General features: G+C 33.8%; 2 protein-coding genes across 2 annotated transcripts; both read right to left on the bottom strand.

Annotated features, from left to right (window-relative positions):
- Positions 1–26: 26 nt before the first annotated feature.
- Positions 27–6,028, bottom strand: LOC120347900 (protein unc-93 homolog A-like). Its single transcript, XM_078118047.1, has 7 exons — positions 5,887–6,028; positions 3,933–4,123; positions 2,561–3,124; positions 1,566–1,745; positions 1,266–1,500; positions 584–751; positions 27–181 (listed from the first exon to the last, which is right to left on the bottom strand). Exons 1-7 carry the CDS (start codon positions 6,026–6,028, stop codon positions 114–116), a joined length of 1,548 nt encoding a protein of 515 aa, XP_077974173.1. The 3' UTR covers positions 27–113.
- A 2,599-nt stretch (positions 6,029–8,627) lies between these two features.
- LOC120347901 (protein unc-93 homolog A-like) lies at positions 8,628–14,795 on the bottom strand. The gene is made up of 8 exons (XM_039418013.2): positions 14,654–14,795; positions 13,074–13,223; positions 12,463–12,653; positions 11,865–12,377; positions 10,528–10,707; positions 10,218–10,452; positions 9,650–9,817; positions 8,628–8,695 (listed from the first exon to the last, which is right to left on the bottom strand). The coding sequence occupies exons 1-8, from the start codon at positions 14,793–14,795 to the stop codon at positions 8,628–8,630; spliced, it is 1,647 nt and encodes a 548-aa protein (XP_039273947.2).
- Positions 14,796–15,935: the final 1,140 nt, after the last annotated feature.

The following is a 15,935-nucleotide window of genomic DNA, read 5'->3' as shown; positions in this document are numbered from 1 at the left end:
GCATACGGATTCACTGGCATAAAAGCATAGAGGAGGGATAGGGAGTCAGTCTCGCGCAACCCAACTCTAAATTAATTATAAATATGTTGTAATTATACAGCTACGATACATTATCACAATCGAGTTTCCTCTTCAGCAACCTCAGTCAATTTCTCATTTTGATGTAAATATTCAGCTACACCTGAAAAATAAGTAGTTGGACTGGAAAAATATATTATTTATTGAAGTCTATATTTTAACGACAATACGACTTGTTAAAATGTTCAATAACGCATAAACAAACCCCAAAAATATTTTTGTTCTCCTACTGTATTTGCTAGTAAGCATGCAAAAGAACTTTCCAATTCGTAGAGTTTTTTAGAAATTCCGTTTGAATACTTATTTCCATATTGCTGTTTTCTTTGAAATAGTCCGAATTCTTTGGTCAACGTTATATCTAGTGATATCTCCAGCGCAGAAATAAAATATATAGTTCTAACCGCTACGATGGTCGCTGGCAGCTTTTATATCAGTATTTAGTTTAGTTTGAAAAAGTTCAAGAAAGTGTAAATAGTGAGTCAACGACGTCTTTGTTGAAACTTACCGTAGCAAATCATTCCTAAAATTAGCATTCCGACCTGGATATAAATTTTAACGTATACACAGAGCTTCGTACTCCACCCAAATTGTAGAGAATAGCCTAAAAATGACCATAAAACCCAGCTTGTGATTGCAACATCGTGACCTTCTTCAAAATATTCCAGGTACAGTACTGAAACAAAACAAAAATTCCAAAGTAAAATTTCATATGTTTTCACTGCTGCCAAAAAGTCATCCGACATCGAATTAGGTATTACTCACATTGCTATTGTTTCTTTTGTATATATTAGAAAATATTCAAATTCGGATGATTCGTCTTACTCTTATAATATTGTGATGTCTTAAACACCATAAAACAACATCTCAGAGTGATTTTCTTTACTAACTTAAGCTTTGGATTACCATTGGTTGTAATATGAGGGCATTTAATAGTATATAAATATTAATAACACTATTCAGCTGTAATTGGATGAAAAAAAATTGAATCTTTTGCTCAAATGAGTAAGTAGAAAGTTCTTGATTCACAAGCTTATGTATTTTACGCATTGAATACGAACGAAATCGTAAGCACTCCTCAAAAATCAAGTTTCTAGAAATGACCAGGCGATATACAAATCAATTTGATAAATGCAGTTAACTGTACCAAAAATTAGATAATTTTACACATATATAACTTTACCGCGTACCATTTGTCAATGTTTGCCATATTCCATCCGTTGCTCCGAGAGCAAAATATATTATGAAGATTGACCATGCTGATTCGAGATTTGGGTCCCACCATAGACAGTATGCATAACTCCCAAAGTCAACAACCATTGAAAATACAAAAAGTGAAATTCGACCAATTTTTCTTCCGACTTTCCCAACAACGTAAGATAAAACGGCATCAGAAAACCCATAAGTTGCCATATGTATTCCTACCTGTGAAAAATAGTGTCAAATTATGAAAGGAAAATGATGTACTTGCGTATCGTATAAAAACGTACCATTTCTACTCCAACAACGCACGAAGAAAATGCCCTCGTTAGCTCTGAAAAAACGAATGCCTCCAACAGACCAAAGTACAATGTTATGGGTATCAATAACAACTGCGTGGTTTTTACCGTGTGTTTTCCCAAATCCTTTAAAGACCTCAAATAGGCACCTCCAAATGTTTCTTCAGTTTCCTAAATAAAAATACAATATCTTGTTTATTAGTAATGCTCGAAACGTGTCAGCACATAACACCGGAGTAGAAAACTTGACTATATATATTAACAAGAAGAACAACAACAATATTCTGAACACTGGGATAGAAAATTAATACAAACCACTTTCAAAAAACCTCCCAGTGACTGAAAAATTGATAAAAAATGGAATAAAGAAAAATATCTTAATAAAAATGGGTTTAAATTAATTTCGTCAAGAACTCCATACATAGAATACAAGAAACACATCTTTGAATTATCAAAAATAATTAAAAATATCACCAGACTACGGTATAATGTGAGTTTCAAGATTTTTCATATTACAAAAAACCCGACCGGGGGAAATCCCCTCCCCCCGTTTTAACGAAACCGAAGTTTGAAACAAATTAAGGTGATTTTCACGATCTACATGTCAAAAACCAACAGCACCTTATGGAATTGAAAAGAATGAAAAATTGATACTCCAGAAGTATGTGCACCAAGATGACGGACACCGGAACGTAGTATGTGTACCAAGTTATGGTTAGGCTATAATCTCAGGTACCAATACTACGGGAGTCACTTGGCTAGTAATAGAACTAAAATTGGAATAAAATTATGGCCTAACCTTAACCTGGTACATAAACTACGTTCCGGTGTTCGCCATCTTGCTGAACATACTTCTTGAGCGCCAAAAATGAACAATTCTATTGAAACCATTTTACAAACGTGGATGCTATGCTACTGCATTTTGCCTAAATATTAAGTCAATAGGTACGATATAGTTAGAACTTATGGGTCGATGAAAAACTCACATAGCGTGCCGGATTAGGATTTTCCAATGATTGGATCTTATCACAGAAGACCTCTGGGAATATTTCTTCCTTGTTTATATCTTTGAAACAAGAGTTTGAGTTCGATTTTGTGACACTGGGACATGTTTTATTATCACCAATATTCACATCATCTTTCTTTCGTTCACTTGTGTCTTGGTGTATTTCGTCCGGATGTACTTCGAAGGCCAAATTTACATGTTTTTCACTAGTTTTGGATATATCTTTATCTGTAACTTTGCTTATAACTACAACAGTAACATCTTCAGATATGAAATACCAGTGGCAAATTAAAGATGTGAAGCACATAAATGTTAAAATGGTTATGAGTATAGTTAAAGAAACGTTTTTTGTTGGAACGTATTGATTCAAAGACTCATCGACTGCCGTGCTATCTTGGCAATCATTAGATCCACAAAACATCAAATTGTCAGATTCCGAATATGACTGAGTAGTTGTGAAATTGTTTCCAGTGTTTTGTGTGTTGTTTGATTCAGAATCAACAAATGCATACAGTACCGCATAGACGACGAGGTTGCCAAATATCTGGAAATATAAAAAATAACGTCATAATATTTTTTGTAGTAAAGTAATGGTTGTATACATATCTCAATAGGTGGGATTGATTCGATATAATTTGATTCTATATACTCTTTCTGGATTTTTGACACCTACCATTTGCATTAGTTTTCTACTTAGGAATTTTCGGAAACCACTTCAACGAAAATTGACAGCAGTTCGGATTCCTGAAACGGCCTTTGATGACGTAGAACTGGGAACTCCTTACAGACCTTGTAATCATGGCACGTTCGCGAGTAGGGTGTTAAACCCTGTTATTGCATTTAATTCTATTTCCCCATCGCGTAGTTCCCAAACGAGTAGGACAAAATGTACAATGGAGATGTTATTAATATAACGTGAATCTGTTGTAGCGCTGGAAATCATGGACACATGGTAGAAGCTGCAACTTGAGCGGCTATGCTGTACAAATTGGGATATTTACCAAGAGAGTGATTTATTGACATTTCTAATATTGCAACAATATAATTAGAAGATATTAATGTGTATTCAAACCACTACTGTGTTTGTCAAAGCATCGCCCAATAGAACTACCATGCTGTTCAAAATGAGAACACGAAGCGCCATAATTTACTCTAATCTAATCAGCACTACGTCATCAGCGGGCCCTGCAAGGTATCGGTCGATTTCTGCAAGGTTGACTTTTCAAAAATTCGTGCCTCGCATGAAAGTCCACTTTATTTAAGCGTCAAACGCCATAAATCTTAAAAAATTATATAGAATCAAATTATTTTCAAAAATATTCCCATGATAACCCATCTCTAAAACTAGGTACCTGGCAAAACTGAATACATGTGAAAAAATATCCCGAGTAAAGATTGACGAAATATTCGTTTTCTTTATATTTGTGTTTTTTCAGAGTCGCATATTTTGTGGCAAAATAAAAATTGATCAACGTCATTGATGACCATATCGTTGCTTCGCCAGCTCCAACCAGAATTGCTGCTGGTATCAGTGTGTAAAATTCTTGAAATTTAAATAAAAAAAACATTTAAAAATAACATAAAATTTACCCAAGCACGGTCTATCCAAAAAAAATTGTTGAAATTTATTCATCCTGATTTTTAAAAATATTTTTATTTTTATGCTATTTTACCTTCAGGTTGCGACGAACATATTTTATTTCTGGTCAAACGTGAAGACGCCTAAACAACTATTTGTTTTCAAATATTGCTGCGTGCAGCGAGAACTAGCAGTGATAAAAATAAAAATCACCTTTGCACCGTCTTCTATAATACCACACTAATGAATCCAAAAAGTCGACAGCAAACGTCGGAGTAAAAATTGATTTGAATCGGCGTGATTAATGCCAACTACAAAAGACTTAAGAACTTAAAAATGCAATACCATAATACGCTTACCGGGATAGAGATTAGCAAGAATGTAAATTATGTAGGTGACTTCACTTGCTATCAAACATTTCTTTGCTCCAAATTTTCTCAAAAGTATTGTGGTAAAAAATACAAGAAATATATTGCAGGTTATGTATGATGTAGACAGAGAAATTGTGCCTGAAATACCGTTATTAACTGTATTTAATAAACAGTTGGTTACCTAATTGATCTATTGCAGCGTTAGATCCGTTGTATGCTTATTAACTACAAAACATTTATCATGAAAATTACTCTAGAACTTTATTTTGTATGACAATAAACTTTAGAATTGTTTTCGTTAGGGTATGCTTCAGGGTATGCTTCGATTAAAAAAAGTGATTTCTTTGCAAATAAAAACGACGCGGGCAAAAAAGTAAACGCATGTTCAATTGGTTATGTTGAATAATTCAATTACCTTGATTACAAATCGAATATTCAGTGCTATTTGACGATGAAATAATGGAAAATTACCTAAATAAATTTGGTTTGTGAATATCGGTATTATTTGTAATTTTTTAGAGTGTGATAAAGTATTGAACGATTAAAAACGTTAAACCTACAAAGGTGTTTCATTTGCGAGACTATCAATTACTTTCAATGAATCTGACTAAATGGAACAGTTTATAGCAGCGGCAGGTAAACCACGACCCGCTGGCCAAATCCGGCCCGTTGGGTAATTCAATCTGGCTCGCCTGATGCTGCCACAACCAAACTAAAACCAAATTTTGATGTTTTAGCTAAAATAGATCAAGGAATTTGTTAAGATTGCAATTACATTTAGTTTTGGCACGAAGCTTATTGTTTTCCACTTTGCTTTTGTAACACTGTATTAACGTTGTTCATAAAATGTAATTTTTACGTCACACTTGCATGGCCCGCCTGTCTAGGTGGGCAAAATTCTTGGCCCTTGGTCGAAAATATGTCAAATATCTCTGCGCTGTCAATATGTCGACAATGATAATTTTTAAGCTGATATTAGTTTGTTTTATTGTACAGTGCACACTGTTACACCGTGACACCATCCGTGGATATGAAGCGTCCAATATCAAAATCTAATCAACAAAGTCTGCCTTGAATATCCTCCTTTCTATTTTCTGTTTTTTCTTTTCATTTTATGTTATATTATGCAAAATAGTAGAACCGTAACGGTTTGCAGTAATAGTAATAAATCATTTTAGGCAGGGCTCCGCCGTTGGGCGTATTTGTATTTTCAGACATACAGGGTACAAACTACTTCAACATTATTAGAAACTGACATCGAATATCGCCGTGAAACAGACTTTATTTTATAAACGATTTAGCTGATTATTGCTAAATTAGACAATGGTAGTAAAAAAGATTATATTAAGATCTCACCTAATCCATCTTCTATATTAATACTCGACTGTAGATTCAATATTGCACAGTATGATGAATATCTCAAAAACACTCCAAGTAAATATCCTAAGAAATGATTACGTACGACTGATGTTCTAGCTTCAGTTTCCTTTCTTTCCATTCTAATATTTTATTCACTTCGTGGGATGCAAAATAGCAACTTTGTACAGCCAGCTTTACGAGTACAACGAGTACACCTCACTGTTTACTGTGTCACGACAATTACCTGTCACCGCACGAGATTAAACATTGTCTGACCTGAATGTATTTTGGCCGATTATCGCATATAACCTAATAGACTAAATGCAGTGTCAAATTTATTGCTTTATATAATGAAACAATTTGTGCCAGTGATTGATATAGACTTTCTTAAAGCCGACGATTTAGTCGGCTACTGCAAATTCGATAACATCGTGCAAGTCATGGTCTGCATATTTGTTGATTTCTGTAAATTGGACTGTTTTACATCCGTTTTGTTCTTCTGTAATATTTTATTCGTTGTTGTTTTTCCCTCTATCAGTCGTACCAAATGACCAGACTAGCACAGTGGTTCTCAACCTTTTTTTAGTTCGAGGACCGATAAAATTTCAAAACAAATTTTGCGGACCGGCGGACCTTCAAAATTAACAAAAAATGTCATGAACACAAAACATAACAAAAGAATGCAATTGTGACAAAAGTAAGGCGGTGTTAAAGAAGACAATCCAATTTAATGAGAAATTTGCTGCTGTCTTTTTGATATTACACGTGTTAAACGCGGTTCTAATTACGTTTTTACAAGGCGAAGTGGAGCGTTGACTTCCACACAATTTAGTCAGCTTTGCGAATTTCATTGCGTTGTTTGAAAAAATTTGGGCGCATACTAGGCACATGAGAAGCGGCACTTTTTGCTGTTGAGAGCAATAGTGAAACCTAGCTCCATTAATACTTCTTATTATACTGCCTAATAAAGTCTCTCTTTCGTTTTTTGCTTGTTTCTGCGTGATCCATATCAACATTGCTGCAAGGTCGTTTGGGGGCAATTGTATCGTTGATGTAGCAGTCTCTTCCTTTGTCCTGTCAACACCACTAACTTGGTTTTCACCGCTGTGTGTCTTTCGAATAAACTGGATAATAATTTGCTGTTTGTTTGCCTCGATTTTACTATCACACCTCGCTAAATTATAATCCTACTGTCAAATTACGGAACGTGCGAACTGTTGAAGTTCTCAATCGGGTACCGTACTATGTATGTCATGTGATATCAAACTCCTTCGTTATAACGTTATGAGGCCATAGACTTGACGAATATCCAGCCGTTCATGGCTCAAATGGGCAGAAGACCTCTCACCAAGTTTGGTTGGTAGACGAATACCGGTACTACGAATCATTAAGAGTTGAAAAATCACGAAATTAACGGACATGACGTCAATAAATTGTATTTTGCAATTTGCTTATAATATATTAATATTGGAATTGGAATATATTTATTTGGCGGACCGGCGGTTGAGAACCACTGGTCTAGCAGATATAATTTTAATGGAAAATCATATATGGCAATACCGTAAATCAGTTCGTTTTTTAACAAAAAATTTACAAATAATAAATCAGTTGCCATCCATATATCTCATCGCTAAGACTTACCACAGTACAGTAGCCTGAAGTACTTCATAGATTGTAATCATTTTTTGTCATTGATATATACACAATGTGATTAATGATATCGCTCAATGTGAATTCTTTCAATTGCTCAACATCTTCCATTATGAAAACATAATTTTACATGTGCATTTAAAATTATCCAACATAAGACAAGACTGTTCCAAGGGAGCGAAATTCTGCATTTGGTATGTTTTTCAATCAAAATAATCTTTATCAAACTATAGATTTGGCTGGTAACATTCACTTCAACAATAGAGCCTGAATTCAGAAAAGGATATATTTTAAAAATTAAATTTGGCATCTTGGTTCGAAAAAAGAGACTTTCATGTATTTTGATGTCGTTCTGAAGACGCGTAAAATTTGTTCTGCTCCTTTTGAATTGACGTCATCTTTCAATCCATTTCAAAACTAAGTAACGATGTAGCGACACTGTCGTCGTATATTGTCAAAAAACCAAGAGTTAGAAAGTCTGAACCGCGAATGTTGGATTGTTATCCGCCAATAGCTTGATAACAAAACGCCTACAATGCGATACATTCTGATATTGGTACTCGTTGGACATGAATGAAGTGAATCCATGGCTTGTTTTGTTAAATTGTTGAGGTTTGCCTTGTAGGTTGTGAACTATTGCAATTTGAATTTTTCGTTACTTATAGATGGGTATTACTTTTTTACATTACTTTTTTTTCACAAGTCCCGAAAAACCCGATAATTTGTCATTTCACGATTTCGATGTTTTATTTCTATTCTTGGGAACGCTTCTCTAATACAGGGACACTTTAATATGTCACGATTGTCTTGCGGGCAAACTCTTAGCTCAGCTAGACGGACAACTGAGGCCTTACCGTATCGCTACCGACGCACAATATTTGTGGTCATGTATTTGGGCATTGCTCCCTTGTTATTCTCTATGTCAAAAAATACAACTTGTTTCTTTTGTTAAAATTTTATCGAGCGTATGATACAGCAGAAACCACGGTTATATATATATATACATATATATATTTATATAGGAATTGTTAATAAAAATAGGAAGTTTCAAGAAAAATCGACGAGTACATAAAGTGTTAAATGCATTATTACAATCGAGTTTCCTTTTCAGCAACCTCAGTCGATTTCATATTTCGATGTAAATATTCAGCAACACCTGAAAAAAAAACGTAATTGGAATGACAAAATATTATTTGTTAAATTCAATAAAATACGACTTCTTGAAATTTTCAATAACGCATGAACTAGAATATCGGTCGGAGACTGAAGACTTATCGATCGAAACTGCGGTTTCGATTTATCACTCTATAGTAACACCGCGTGTCCCATCACTAATTAATTGATAACTCGCTAATTATACGAATTCACCCAAAATCAATATGCTTCTTGTCCGAGATATGATGAATGCACATGCAATATTTGGAGCAGATCAACCTCGCCTTCGTGAGATATCGCGTTCAATTAACAGACAAACAAACAAACAGACAGACAGACAGACAAATACTTATCAACATACTTACCGATCTAAAGATCCATAAATAACAACCCCCAAATAATTTTGTCTTCCTATTATATTTGCTAGTATGTATGCGGAAGATATTGATATGTATTATACTTGTGAGGGAACTTTCCAGTCAGTGAAGTTTTTTACACATCACGTTTAAAGGCTTTCCTTTCATATTTCCTGTTCTCCTGTCACTTCTGACTCAAATAGTTCGGAACCTTTGGAACCGTTATATTTAGTGAAAACTCTAGCGCAGAGATAAAATGGCGCCACAATGTTCGCTTGCAGCTCTTATGTCAGTATTTAGTTTCGTTTGATAAAGTTCACAAAAATAAATAGTGAGTCAACAATGTCATTAAAAAAATTTGAAAACTGATATATGACGTTTTCGTGCTTAAATATCGATATGCTTGAAAAGTTTTTATCGTATATTACAAATTTCAATTTGATTTATTTGAGAAATCCTTCATTAAAAAGTGTTAAACGGTTAACAAGTTGAATTCACAACTCAGTTGAAATATGATGACGAACAAAACGTAAAAACATTTCAACAAAAAAGCACTTAATACCATGATTCCATTTTTTCCTACCTTTGTTGAAACTTACCGTAGCAAATCATTCCTAAAATAAGCGTTCCGACCTGGATATAAATTTTAACGTATACACAGAGCTTCGTACTCCATCCATATTGTAAAGCATAGCCCAAGGTTGACCATAAAACCCAGCTTGTAACTGCAACATCGTGATTTCCTTCGAAATATTCCAGGTACAGTACTGAAACAACAAAAATGTCAAAAGTAAAATTCCATATATTTTCACTGGTGTCAAAAATACATCCAACATCAAATCAGGTATTATCCACATTGCTATTGTTTCTCTTGTATATATTAGGGAATATTCAAATTCAGATGATTCGTCTTACCTTGATAATACTGTTACGTCGTAAATATCATGAAACAAAATCTCAAAGTGATAACCTGAGCTTTGGCTGATTGAATTAGCATTGGTTGTAATATGAAGGTATTTGATAATATATGAACATCAATAAACACTCCTCAAAAGTCAAGTTTCTAGAAATAACCAGGCTATATCCAAATAAATTTGATAAATGCAGTTAACTGTATCCCCAATTAGATAATTTTTCACATATAAAACGTTATCGCGTACGACATACCATTTGTCAATGTTTGCCATATTCCATCCGTTACTCCGAAAGCAAAATATATTATGAAGATTGACCATGCTGATTCGAGATTTGGGTCCCACCAAAGACAGTATGCATAACTCCCAAAGTCAACAACCATTGAAAATACAATAAATGGAATTCGACCAATTTTCATCCTGACTTTCCCAACGACGTAAGATAAAACGGCATCAGAAAACCCGTAAGTTGCCATATGTATTCCTACCTGTGAAAGAGAGTGTCAAATTGTTAACGTAAAATGATGTACTTGCTTATCGTGAAGAACTATATATAAACGTACCATTTCTACACCAACAACGCACGAAGAAAATGCCCTCGTTAACTCTGAAAAAACGTATACCTCCAACAGACCCAAGTACAATGTTATCGGTATCAATAACAACTGCGTGGCCTTTATCGTGTGTTTTCCCAAATCCTTCAAAGACTTCAAATAAGCACCTCCAAATGTTTCCTCTGTTTCCTAAATAAAGAGACAATACTTTGTTTATTAATATTGCACAAATGAGGAAAGTTGATGACTGGAAACAGGGAACACGTAAATGTTGCAAAGATGCAAATATGACTGTTACTTTTGTGATTATCCAGTTCCAATCATCTCATCATTACGGTATTTATACTCATTAAAATCACTAAACTTGTTAAAACCTAATGGAACTTATTAAAAAGTTCAAATTGTGCCAGTCAGTAAACTGTGTAACACAATTCTTGTTACGCGCTCTTAATTATTATTTTCTAATTGGTTAAACCCCAAAATTGACAAAAATGGCCTGAATAAGTTCATTCTTTCTGGAAAGTAAAGTTCATTTTGACGCCTTTTTCGTTACTTGGTGATTGAACTTTTCAGCGGTACGGGCGTCATTAAATGGGACTCATCAACTCCTCCCCGCAAAATATTGATGTCCATGTTACATTTGAAATTTGCCTTTTTTACATAAAATCGAGGCATAATTGAATTGTAAACGTCCTTTACTAATGACATTACAATGACTCAACAATGGGTGGCTACATATGTGGGCCTATTCGTGGAATCAACTTGGACTATAGTTAAAAATTTAGGAAATTTTTTTTTTTATTAATTTAAATATTTTTATTCGCTAAAAAGTTAATAAAAATGGGTTTGTATTAATATCTTCAAAGTTTCATATAAATAGAATGCATGAAGCACATCTCTGGAATATCAAAAGTACTAAAGAGTAGCACCAGACTGCGTTATAATTTTATGATTTTATAATAAGAAAATCGATTTTGGGGAATTCCTCTACCTACCCCGTTTACCCAAAACCAAAATTGAAAATAATTAAGGTAATTTTCACAATGTACATGACAAAAGCTAACAGGAAATTTAGGTTGAAATTTTCGAACAGTGAATACGACCTACCATAATTTCCGGAGTCTTTCTAGAGAATTTGAAACTGATTTAAGCTAAGATAGATGAAAGGACGACTAAGTTATTTTTCAGGCTTAGAGTGGCATCAGTCTGCGTTTCATTACATGCAAAGTCTGCACCTTATAAAATTGAAAATAATAAAATAAAATCTCATTGAGACCATTTTAAAGAAGTTGATGCTATGCTACTGCATTTTGCCTAAATATTAAGTTAGAAAGTACGATATAAACCTCTAAGAATATTTCTTCCTTGTTTGTGTCTTTGGCACAAGAGTTTGAGTTAGATTCGGGGACATTGGACCTTTTTTTATTATTATCAATGTCCACATCACTATCCTTCGGTTCACTTGAATCTTTGTGTATTTCATCCGCCTGCACTTCGAAGGCCAAATTTACATAATTTTCAGTAGTTTCGGATATTTCATTACCTGTAACTTTGCTTATAATTACAACAGTAACATCTTCAGATATAAAATACCAGTGGCAAATCATAGATGTGGAACACATAAATAATAAAATGGTTATGAGTATGATTGAAGAAACATTTCTTGTGGGAACGTATTGTCTCAAAGACTCGTCGATCGCCGTGCTATCTTGGCAATCATTGGATCCACAAAACATCATTTTGTCGGCATCCGAATACGATTGAGTAGTTGTGAAATTGTTTTCAGTGTTTTGTGTGGTGTTTGCCTTAGAATCACTGAATGCGTAGAGCACCGCATAGACAACGAGGTTGCCAAATATCTGAAAATGTGAAATAGCGTTGAAGGCATAATGCTTTTTGTCGTAATTTAATGATTTTATTCACATCTCACTTATATCTAGTTACCTGGCAAAACTGAATACAGGTGAAAAAGTATCCCGAGTAAAGATTGACGAAAAAATCGTTTTCTTTATATTCGTGTTTTTTTAGAGTCGCATATTTTGTGGCAAAATAGAAATTGATTAATGTCATCGATGACCATATTGTTGCTTCGCCAGCTCCAACTAGAATTGCTGCTGGTATCAGTGTGTAAAATTCTTAAAGTTCAAATGAAAACACTATATCATAAAATTTATCCGAGCATGTTCCAAAAATCTTTAATTTATCCATCCGGATTTTTAAAAATAATTGTATTTATATGCTATACAAACATCAGGTTACGGCGTACTTATTTTATGTCTAGTCAAATGTGAAGGCATCAAAACAACTCTTTGCTTTCAAATATTGCTGCGTGCAGCGGGAACTAGCAGTGATAAGAATAATAAAAAAGAAAACAATCACCTCTGCACCACCTTCCATAATACCACACCAATGGATCCAAAAAGTCGACAGCAAAAGTCGGAGTAAAATTAGTAGCACAATAAAAGGATTAGAATCAAATTGCTTCGAATCGTTATGATTAATGCCAACTAAAAAAGACTTCAGAACTTATAAATGCAATGACATAATACACTTACCGGGATAGAGATTAGCAAGAATGTAAATTATGTAGGTGACTTCACTTGCTATTAAACATTTCTTCGCTCCAAATTTTCTCAAAAGTATTGTGGTAAAAAATACAAGAAATATATTGCAGGATATGTATGAGGCAGACAAAGAAACCGTACCTGAAAAACCGTTATTAAACTATGTTTAATAAACAGTTGGTTACCTAATTGGTCTACTGCAGCGTTATACTGATTGTGCACTTTATAAATGCAAAAATTGTTTATAAAAAATTCTCTAAGACTTTATTGGACACGTCAGTGTACATAACGATCGTTTCAATATTAAGTTGTTGTTCTTGTTAGTCTTCTTCTCTTTCGTCATGATGAAATCGCTTTTCTCTTCGAATACTGGACCAATTGCTTTGAAATTTTCAGTGGTCAGAGATTGATTTTTTTGCCAGAAGGCTATTATTTTTACTTATTTCAAAAATTTCTGTGGACTTCAAGAGATTTGTTTTTTATGTGTCAGAATAAAAAATAGCGACACCTTGTGACGTATACATATATTTGAGCACCGCTCTCTTGTTTTGTATGAAAACAAGAGAGCTACGCCCAAATATATGGACACGTCTGTTCGCAGTACAGTACAGTTCACCGTACCGTTAGATCACAGTCTACAAATATATTCACACTAAGCGAAGCAGTACAGTCGGACACAAAATGGTGTCCGCGAAGCAGTACGGTCGGACACAAAGAACAACAACATAATACTGAAACGATCGCTATGTCCACTACGTGTTCAATAACCTAATAATAATTAATTTCGATAGATATGCTCCGATTTGAAATGGTCATTTCTTTATAAATAAAAACGAATCGGGTAAAAAAGTAAACGCATGTTCAATTGGCTATGTTGAATAAATCAATTATATTGATTACAAATTTAAATTTCATTCCATTTGACGATGAAATAATGAAATACTAGCTAAAAAAAATTGGTTAGTAAATATCGTATATATACGTCAATTATCGATTGTAAACATTTGGAGAGTGATTAAGTATTTTTTGTCAGACCAAGCAGATATGTATCATGTGAATAGCTATGACGCAAAGGTTAAGGAAAAGCGGTCCAGAAACGTTATACCCGTAAAAGTGTTCCGAAACAGTTTTTATAGGGTATTAAAGCGAAAATGATCGATTTGTGATATATCCGGAAGGGGGCGGTTGCGAATTGTGTGTCAAATATATTTGCCTTTCCAATATGTCGATAACAATAATTCAAGGACTGATATTAGTTTTATTGCAAACTGTTTCGCAGTGACCCACCCGGGGTTGGGGGGCATTTAATAGGAAAATCTAATCAACAAGTCTGCCTTGTATTTCCTACTTACTATTCTCTCTTTTTCATTTTGCATTATTAAGGGTTGCAAAAACATTAAAAAATCTTTTTACTTGCAGGATTCCCACGTTGGGCGTACGTTCAATGATACATGATATGCAATACGCTTGAAACTGACATTGAATCTCGCCATGAAACAGATTTTTTTTTCATTTATAAACTATTAAGATAGTTATAGCACTAATACTAAATTACACAATTACAATCTCACCTAATCCATCTTCTATATTAATACTCGACTGTAGATTCAATATTGCACTGTATGATGAATATCTCAAAAACACTCCAAGTAAATATCCGAAGAAATGATTACGTACGACGGATGCTTCAGTTTCATTTCTGTTCCTTTCCATTCTAATATTTTGTCTATTTCGTGGGATGTAAAAATAGCTACTTTATACAGACATCGACGCGAGTACCTGATTTAATGAAAAATTTGTGCAATTGATTGATATAGAATTTATCAGAGTGGACGGTTGAGTTTGGCTACCGCAAATTCGATAGCATCGTGCTAGTCACGGCCTCCATAATTGTGTATTTACGCATAAAAAATCAGTTGTCACCTGTGTATCACAGCGCTAAGATCTAGCACGCTAGCCCGAGGTACATTTTTTTATCTTGTTCATCCACAAGAACATGAAAGACTTGAACATTAAAAACGCCGTCGCCGAAAGTAAATTATATTAAAATAATCATTAAAAATGAGGTATATGTAAAATGCTAAGTATATTAAATATGTATAGGAAGAAAAAAATCAATATCAAATATAATGTGTCATAAGTTCTCAATGACTATTTTTGCATAAAACTTTTTATATAGGAATTTATTTTCGAGAAAACACTGTGAAATTTGACATACCTTCACGTTAATTACCGAATTACGTAAGTCATATTTAGCAATTCTGAGATAAACGTAGAAAAACTTCTTAATGTTATGCCATTGAAAGAAAATAATTTCCCATAGTTTAATTTTTTAGTTGTATCCGAATGTTAAATTAATTTGCATGATGTATGTATGTGAGGTAATTATGGCGCTGGTACTAACGCAGAAATGTGCTTATGACTTAGAGACATACGCAATTTTGCAACTTGATTATATCCATCATTCAAAAAACGTAAGCAATTTAGATTATTTATACGATGTCCAAACAAACAGTCTAATCTGGTTTAATAACCTTATATTTTTATGTTTAAAATATATATTTAATCATTATAACGCGCTCTGCAGACCCACCAAAAATAAGGCTTTCCATACATAGTAAATACAAAAAATAATATAAAAAGTCAATGAATTCTTAAATAAAAGCCAACCAACATGAATTGGACTCAGAAAGTGAATATTACAAGTGCCCATTTTTCTATACCGTAATGTAAATTCAAATTCATAAACATTAAGCTATAATCTATGATGCAAAAACTAGGAAAATACTTCGCCGATGTTATTTTGCTTTCGTGATGTCGCAATGGTCTCGTGGAAATTATTATGACTGAACA

This window comes from Styela clava, chromosome 11 (genome assembly GCF_964204865.1).
Source record: "Styela clava chromosome 11, kaStyClav1.hap1.2, whole genome shotgun sequence".
In the NCBI taxonomy this organism is placed as follows: domain Eukaryota; kingdom Metazoa; phylum Chordata; class Ascidiacea; order Stolidobranchia; family Styelidae; genus Styela; species Styela clava.
The sequence above is the reverse complement of the archived record's forward strand: the minus strand, read 5'-3'. Positions and strand labels throughout refer to the sequence as shown.